This window comes from Eulemur rufifrons, chromosome 19 (genome assembly GCF_041146395.1).
Source record: "Eulemur rufifrons isolate Redbay chromosome 19, OSU_ERuf_1, whole genome shotgun sequence".
In the NCBI taxonomy this organism is placed as follows: domain Eukaryota; kingdom Metazoa; phylum Chordata; class Mammalia; order Primates; family Lemuridae; genus Eulemur; species Eulemur rufifrons.
Genome location: NC_091001.1, coordinates 27,577,912 through 27,586,856, shown reverse-complemented (window position 1 = coordinate 27,586,856; position 8,945 = coordinate 27,577,912). Strand labels below are relative to the sequence as shown.

The 8,945-nt window shown below is 43.5% G+C and overlaps 1 protein-coding gene across 7 annotated transcripts in view; it reads right to left on the bottom strand.

The window, feature by feature from the left end:
* Positions 1 to 7,347: 7,347 nt before the first annotated feature.
* LDB2 (LIM domain binding 2) overlaps positions 7,348 to 8,945 on the bottom strand; it is a 360,760-nt gene continuing 359,162 nt past the window's right edge. For 3 of the 7 annotated variants that reach the window (XM_069493819.1, XM_069493815.1, XM_069493817.1), the window contains one exon: positions 7,348 to 8,672. Coding sequence is in view for 5 of the 7 variants with exons in the window: in XM_069493815.1 (XP_069349916.1) it covers positions 8,442 to 8,672 (231 nt within the window). In the remaining 2 variants the exon portion in view is untranslated. Of the gene's footprint in view, positions 8,931 to 8,945 lie in introns of all 7 variants that reach the window. The other 4 variants (XM_069493816.1, XM_069493818.1, XM_069493821.1 and 1 more) reach the window with 3 other exon arrangements.

The following is an 8,945-nucleotide window of genomic DNA, read 5'->3' as shown; positions in this document are numbered from 1 at the left end:
GTATGAATGTTTTTCTTAATGGATACCTTGTATAATGCTTAAGCCAGGGCTTTTGGTGTGTGCCTGTCACCAGAATAGTGTTCATTTCACCCAATAGGCAAGTTTTTATCCCGCACCTCCCCTCCCTACCTCCCTGTTTCTTGGTTTCCAATGACCTTTACATCTCTTTGTGCCCGTGTGTGCCTATCCTTTAGCTCCAAGTTGCATCCCATGGAGTTTTACTCAGCCCTAAAAAGGAATGAAATAATATCGTTTGCATCTTGACTCTTCTGATGGATTAAAGGAAATGAGACCAGACAGGAACTCTAGAGAAGCAGCCAGACACTCACCTGTGCGTGAGCATATCAATGTGTGTTGTTCCCCACCCTTCCCCTCAGGAAGTCTTTCCCGACAGTACTCAATCACAGCATTTGCCTTTTTCCCAGGGATTTCCTGTGGCTTCACAGAAAAAGCACAGGCTTGAAAGTCATGCCCTGAATCAGACTTGACCTTGCTATTTTCTATCTGTGTGACCTTGGGCAAGTTATTCAACCTCTCTGAGCTTCATATGCAAAACACTTACATGCCCAGGTTGCAGTGAAGATTAAATGAGATGCAAAGCACAACACGGTAAGTGCACAATAAAGGCACGATCCATACCTTGAAACACGTAGAGTTTAAAGCATATTCTCTATGCTTCGTCAGCATGTTGAGCATACTCAGGCTTATGTACTCGGCTAGCATTTATGCATGTGTCCTTTATCCCAAGTCAACTATAAGCAACTTGAGGATGGGGACCAGGTACATGCTGACCACGGTGCTGGGCACATGTCAAATACCCAGTAAATGAATTTTGAACTAACAAATTCTTACCAACCTTCAACAAGCTTATTAATGATTATGAAACTTTAATAGGATGTAAAAACGGGAAAGGACCAGTCATAAGTAAATGGGTTCATTCATTATGGTATATTTCATTAGTGGACCATTATGTGAAAACTAAAATCATGTTTTTAAAGAATATGTAATGGGGTGGCTCATGGTATATTATTTTTTTTTTTTTTTTTTTTTTTTTTTTTTGAGACAGAGTCTCACTCTGTTGCCCAGGCTAGAGTGAGTGCCGTGGCGTTAGCCTAGCTCACAGCAACCTCAAACTCCTGAGCTCAAGCGATCCTCCTGTCTCAGCCTCCCGAGTAGCTGGGACTACAGGCATGTGCCACCATGCCCGGCTAATTTTTTCTATATATATTTTTAGCTGTCCATATAATTTCTTTCTATTTTTAGTAGAGATGGGGTCTCGCTCTTGCTCAGGCTGGTCTCGAACTCCTGAGCTCAAACCATCCGCCCACCTCGGCCTCCCAGAGTGCTAGGATTACAGGCGTGAGCCACCGTGCCCGGCCATGGTATATTATTTAATGAAAGGGGCAGACTATGTAATTGTCTACTCTGCGTATGACCAATGTTGTCCTGTATGGACAAGAGAAGACTGTCAGGACATGTATCAGAATATTAGCAATGGTTGTATCATAATAGTGGAATTACATTTTTGTTGTTGTTGTTCCTGTTTGTTCAAATGATCTACAATGACATTGTATTACTTTACAATCAGAAAAAAAAGCCTAGTATTATAATTTTTTCTTATAGAATATGGAGAGGATATTTCACTGTAAAATGAATTACCTAAGGATGCTGCAAGTCCTGCTTTAGGGAAATTGATCTGGTTGGCCTTGTCCCGTAGCACCCCACCCCCTGTTTTACTAGTGTGGGTTGTGTTATCCTATTGCATTAAATGTTCACCTCAAGGTTAAAGAGAAATGGAAAAAGAAAGAATTTCCTGCAGGGACTGGGCCATTTTTTTATAAATCCCTTGTCAGATGCCCTGGAGATTTCAAGGTCCTAAAGGGGCCTCCTTGCTCGCTCCAATACCAGGTAAGTGGAGGGCCTTGTCCTCTGGGGCATACCCTTCCAAGTGAGTGGCAGGAGGGTGGATGTCAGGATGCCTCTCCCAGGCTGGAGAGCACCCACCTGCAGACTGTGCACCTGACAGTAAGTCTAACAAAGTGGTTCAGAGTCAAGGTGGCATGTTGTCATTTGTGAGCTCTGTGACTTTGAGCAAACTGTTTACCTGCTATAAGTCTCACTGGCAAAATGGGGAATATTAACTTCACCTCGCTGGTAAAGACTAAATGTTTATGTTCCCTGCCAAATTCATCTGTTGGGGGCCGGGCGCGGTGGCTCATGCCTGTAATCCTAGCACTCTGGGAGGCCGAGGTGGGCGGATCGTTTGAGCTCAGGAGTTCGAGACCAGCCTGAGCAAGAGCGAGACCCCACCTCTACTAAAAATAGAAAGAAATTATATGGACAGCTAAAAATATGTATAGAAAAAATTAGCCGGGCATGGTGGTGCATGCCTGTAGTCCCAGCTACTCGGGAGGCTGAGACAGGAGGATCGCTTGAGCTCAGGAGTTTGAGGTTGCTGTGAGCTAGGCTGACGCCACGGCACTCACTCTAGCCTGGGCAACAGAGTGAGACTCTGTCTCAAAAAAAAAAAAACAAAACAAAACAAATTCATCTGTTGGAATACTAACTCAGAGGTGATGGTATTAGGAGGTGGGGCCTTTGGCAAGTGACTAGGTCATTGGAGTGGATCCTCATGAATAGGATGAGTGCCTTTATAAAATAAAAGAGACCCTTGAGAGCTCTCTCCTCCTTTTTGCCCAGTGAAGATACAAGAGAAGGCAGCAGTTTGCAGGAAGAAGGTCCTCACCAGAGCCTGACTGTGCTGTCGCCCTGATCTCAGCCTTCCAGCCTCCAGACCTGTGAGAATAAATTTCTATTGCTTATAAGTTACCCAGTCTATGGCATTTTGCTGTAGCAGCCCAAACTGACTAAGACACTCACCAGGATATTGCAAAGACTCAATGCCACCGTGCTTCTCAACCTCTTAACCCACAGGGGATAATTATTATCGTGACTCCTGTTAGAACAGTGTGATTTCATGAAAGGGTCCCAGGCTCTGCCCCTGAGAACCCATGTTCAAAACTCACTTCACCACTTATTAGCTGCGTGACAAAGGGTGTCATTTCACCTGCTTGAATCTCAGTCTTCACATCTGTAAAATGGGGCCTGCGATGCCTGCTTCCACATGGAGTGGTAAGGAGCAAAGAGAGTGCACAAAGCGAATACAGCAGCCAACAGCAGCCAGCAGGAAAAGTAAATGAGTGAAATGGGCTGAGTGTGAAAGCTGAAGAGAATGCCAAGCAGGACAGCCTGACCCAGCACCAGCCAGCTGGTACCATCCAGGCGTTCAAAAGTGTGAGGCTATTGTCCAATCTGATTTTTAAAGAGAAGTAAGAAATTTTAATATTTATAGGAAATTCATCAGTTTTTAAGTGTTGGCAAATAACAAGAAAATGTTCAGGCAACGTAGTGCAGGCCATCGGCGGTAGATTCGATTACCAAATGTTTATTCCTACACTTTGTCATGGGGCTTTGCAGGAGAGAGTGTATCTCCCTACCCCATTCATGTGGGGCTTGTCCTTGAGACTTGCTTTGGCCAATAGTTGCAGCATGAGTGTGTGTGTGTGTGTGTGTGTGTGCGCTTGTGTGAGAGACTTGGCCCAGATTCTTTCACTTCTGCCATCTGCCAGGAGAAGAGCATGCCCTGGAGAGCCACTGTCCCAGAAAGAGACATGAGGTGCTGACCCAAAGCCGAGTTGCCCCAGCTTACCCACAGCTCCATGAATGAGAAAAAGAAAATGATGGTTGTCATAGATGATTACAAAGCAAAAAGCAAAATCCAACTTATGCACCACCCTTGGGTTCCCAGTTTGAGACCATCAAAGCATGTCTGGCAAGTGACTGACATATAATATGCACTTGATAAATGGCTACCCTTGGGATTATTCTGGGCCTGACAAATCTCATGGGATTTCTCTAACAGAAGGTAGACTTGGCCCACTGTCTTACAAAATGTTTGCCTTATGCTAAGGTGACCGCTGAGAAACTTGAACACACCTGTCTCTGCCTACCTCTTGCCTTCTTATATGGACAAATGTCACCCCTAACATGCTATAGAATTACAGACTGTTTGAAACTTAATAGGGCAACATACAGTAAACAGTGGTTTCCTGATTTCTTGCTTGGGAATTTTGACTATATCTGTCCCACCAACATGTATAATAGAGGTTATATATTAAGGATACAGATTGAAATGATTAAGCATCTAAGAGTTTAAAAAGTCTACTGGGACAGAAAGTGGTATTTAACAACAACACAAACTGGCAAAGAAAGTGCTGAGGTAGAAGAACCAAATGCTTTTGGAGTCCAGAAGGGACAGTCAATCCCAACCAGAGCTGAAGAGACATCTCAGAGGGGGTGAGAATCAAACAGAGATTTTAAGATAAAAAGCTTTAGTTATGTAAGAAGGTGGAAGAGAGCATTCTAAGAGGGAAAAGTGTATGCAAAGACACACAAGGCATAAACATTTGGTGTATTCAGAAAACAGGGAGGTGTCTAGAGTAGATAGTGAATCAGGTACAGGTGGGGAGGACTAAAGATAAAGCTAGAAGGTAAGCCAAGGCCAGGCTGCAAATTGCCTTGGATATTGTACATGTTTTTTTCCAAAGATAGATGCCATTGAGTCCTCCCCTCCTGGGACGCACATGCCACTTACCCATAAATGGAGTCTATCACTCAGTGCCTTGAATCTGGGCTGGCTTGTGACTGCTTTGATGGCTGGCACAAAGAAGTGACTCAGTGTCAGTTCTGGCTAATGGCAATTTCTCTTCTCTCTGTCTTGGGATGCTGGCTCTTGGGATACTCCCGCTTAGAACCCAGCCATTATTCTGAGAGAACCCCACAGAGAGGCTATGTAAGTACACTGCAGTCAACAGCACTGGCTCAGCTCCTACCACATAGCCAACTCGGTGAGTGCACCAACGGGTTGTCAAGCCTAGTCAAGCCTCTGATGACTGTGGCGCTAGCTGGCATCTGACACTTTAAGGTGTAAACCACCTGGCAGAGACCAGTGAGCTCTCAGAAGGATAAATAATAATAAATTGCTCTGTTATATCAATGAGTTTTGGATTGTTATTCTATACAACAAGAGATAACTGGAACAAGTGTTAAATAAATTGCTTTTGGCATCATCTGTAATGGTTATGCTGTAGTTTGAATGTGTCCACCAAATTTTATGTGTTGGAAACTTAATCTCCAAAATTATACGTTGATGATATTTGGAGGTGGGGCCACTAGGAGGTAAATAGGATTAGATAAGGTCATAAGGGTGAGGCCTGCCCCCATGATGGCACTGGTGGCTTTATAAGAAGCGGAAGAGAGACCTGAGCTGGTACACACTAGCCCTTTTGACATGCGTTGCCCTCCACCATGTTATGACACAGCAAGAAGACCCTCCCTAGATGCCAAACCCATGCTCTTGGACTTCCCAGCCTCAAGAACTGTGAGCTAAATAAATTTATTTTCTTTATAAATTACCCAATCTGTGGTATTCTATTATAGCAACAGAAAAAATGGACTAAGACAGATTGTATACAAGGGTGACTTCAAGGAATTGATAACAAAAAAAACCTAAAATTGTGAGGTTAGGTGAGGGATAAGCTGGATGTTCTCTTCACAGTACAGGGTAGGAAAACAATAAAGCAGCAATTAAAATATTTCCCTGTCTTTCCTTTGGTTCTGTTACCAGTGCACTACACATTTCCCTCAAAGTGCTAATATTATAGGGAGGAGATGTGCTGTTCCAGGAAAAACAAAACACAGGCTTTGCAGTCAAGAGAGATCCATATTCCAATCCCAACTGTGTCACTTCTGATGTATGACACCAGGCGCAACTCACTTAATGGAGTAGACCCTTTGTGCCTGCCCAGATGTCCTTTATGAAGCCAGAACACCCATTCCAGCTTGCTGTGACTGTTGCCATCGAGTTGGCCTCTTCTCTGTAGAACTGCCCTCCACTGATGGGCCCATAATGCTCTAAAGGTTAGGACCCCTCCCACACCCTGGCGATGTTTCCCAGACAATGGAGGACTGAGCCAGGTGCAAGAAGGGCTGGCCTCTAGCACAAGAGGGGACAACTCTCCAGTGAAGTCCATGTTCCAAACCCCTCCCCCTATCAGGCCCAAGAGATAGATTACTGAGGCCACAGCTTTTCTTGTTTTTTTTCTGCTTCCCTCACCCTCCTAAAGACTTTTTAAAAATTTTCTGTAGAATATTCCATTAATAAACCTCAAGTTCCCAAATCCCCATCTCAAGCTCTGCTTCTGGGGATCTCAACCTGAGGCACTTACCCTCCCTTAGCTTCACGCTTCCAAACCCTCCTTTCCAGAATTCACTGAGATGATTAATTATTATAAAATTGCCTGGCACTTAACAAACACTCAATAAATGACAACGGATTTCTTCTCCTATCTTCCTCATTGGCTCAACGTAAAAAAGAGAAAGACGATGAATGCTCTATAAACATAAAAGATCCAGTGAATTGTCTATACTCTATAGAAAAATAGGCAAGAGAGACATTGATGTTTAAAAATGGGAATATTAATTCTTAGTCTATGGACTTATTGTAAGGATTAATTGAAATAACATCTATGAACCTTAAGTAGAGTTCTCTAGTGTGGAGGAAGCACTCAGTGAGCAGAAACTACTGCTTCCCATTTGACTACCAGCTCCAGGATCACCATCCTGTCCTTTCTCTTGTGTATCCTCAGCTGATACAGTGCTCAGCACAGAGAGGGCGCCCCTGGGTCTGCTCAAGAGACTGCAGTGAACAAGGAAAGAAACCATACTTTATGCAAGATGGCATAATGTTGCAGGACAGTTCTCTGATGGCCTTGGACCAACCCACTTCTCCCCTTTCTCACTTGTAGTTCTCAAGAGTAACTGTGGCGTGGGCTGGGAATGAAACATCCTGAGATAAGAGGTGACTGACTGATACAGCCTGAGCTGTGTCCCCACTCCCACCCCCAGAAACAGGATGCCCTTCACTGCTTTAGCCCAGCGTGTCACATGACTCCAGAGTATAAAACCCAGGGCAGGTTCCCGGGGTCCCTTAGCTGCATTGCAAATAAGGCACACCCACTGACTTCAGGAAATGAATCCCAGGTTTCTGTTGTCCCTTGCTGCTTATCTGTAATAAGTAATAAACCCACTTAATGTAATTATGCACAGGAATATGCTCTGTCTCACGAGACCCAGACAGGTTGGTAACCAGTGCACAGTGAACCTGCTTCACACAGGTTTTATGATTCTACCCCATCTGCAGTCTGGACCATAAATCTAAACTCAATACTTATGATTGTGGGCAGCCTGCTACCCATGTTCTCAAACAAATACGCCAGATTCACTTGCTTTGGTCATTAACACAATTTATTATTGGCACACTTATCAGTAAAGCATACATAAAATACAGCTGTTTTTTAACACACGGAGCCACTGTGTCTTTACATGTGTGGAGGAACATATTAATATGCAGATGGAAAAATTAGTTCTCTTATAAAGTTTCACAGAAATACACTGGAGGTGCCCAAAAAAGAAAAGTCCCCATAAGAGAACCAGGTGAGGGCTTTACAAAATATCATACAAGAAATATACTATGAAAAGAAAGGATGGCCAACCCAGATACAATGAAAAACACAAAAAAGTTTCAGATTTATTCAACTGCCCACAAAATTAATGGATTACATGGCTTGAAAATATTTGGATCAACAGCAACTCTACAAATGCATAAATTCTCAAGAGTCCAATTGTCTCTCTTTACATACAAATCTGCCCTGACGTCTTTGATGACAAAAAGACGTTTCTTGTTTCAGTACTAGGGCTAAATTGAGCCAACTCATACGCAAGCCAATTGCCAACAGCTCCACCATAAATTACCTCGCTGGGTCCCCTCCGCTGTTGCCCAGTGAAAGAAATAATGTGAAGAAAAAAAATAAAGGTGCATTTAAATTACTTTCCAAAGCTGATTTTTTTTCTTTTCTTTTTTTACTGAAACAAGAAACTCTCAGATGCAAGTCAAAAAGCAGAAAATATTTTACAATATTAAAAAGTCATTTGTAGTTAGGTTCGGCATATTAATGAGATCCTGAGCACTGAGTATTTATGGACAATATGGCCTTTGTTTGATGCATAAAAAGGAAATTCAACACAAACACGTTGTTAAGACCGTGCCAGGAGTTGTGCTAGCGTTTTCTCTCGGTTTAATTACGATCAGTGCCAGTATCTGTACGACCTGTGAAGGCTTCCACGGAAGGGTCATGGAAGCTTATTTGGAATAATCCTCTCAATTAGAAAAAAAAAGAAAGAAAGAAAATCAGATCATTGTGGTTTAGAAATAGATATTTGCATGGAAAAGTTTTTATTTCTCCTCTTTTCCTCTCCAGTAAGTAAAGATCTGCACTTGTAATGGTGACCCCCTACTGACAGTGGATCTGGTGCGGGTGGTCTTATTGGGAAGTCTGGGGTGGGAGGTTTTCTGATTTGGTCTCTTGAGTGGCGGGAGGTTTACTGTTCCACGGGCTGTTGTTCCCCAGGGCGGGTGAATTGTTGAAGTCCTCCTCGTCGTCCATGCCGTTGGCCGCATCATATTGCGTGTTTTCTAATCTAGTGATTAGCCTTTCGTCCTCGTCCCCAAACTCACCTCCCATCAGAGTTGGCTCTCCTACCACCATCACATCCTGTGAACAGCAGCTGACATTATTACAGGGAAACCTTGGGAGAGAGAAGCTCAGCTTAAAACAACAGTGGGAGGAGCTGGGGAACCTAGGACAGACACACGCGTGTACTGTACAACGGGGTCAAGTCTCAATGTCGGGGGCCGAGATGCATATTTGATTTCTACAGGAAATAAACATCGCCTCCTGACGTGTAACAACCACGCGAGTTTATGTCCTTAGTGCGCAGCCTGACACCGGAGAACGAGCAATGCTAGCAATCTGCAGAAATAAAAA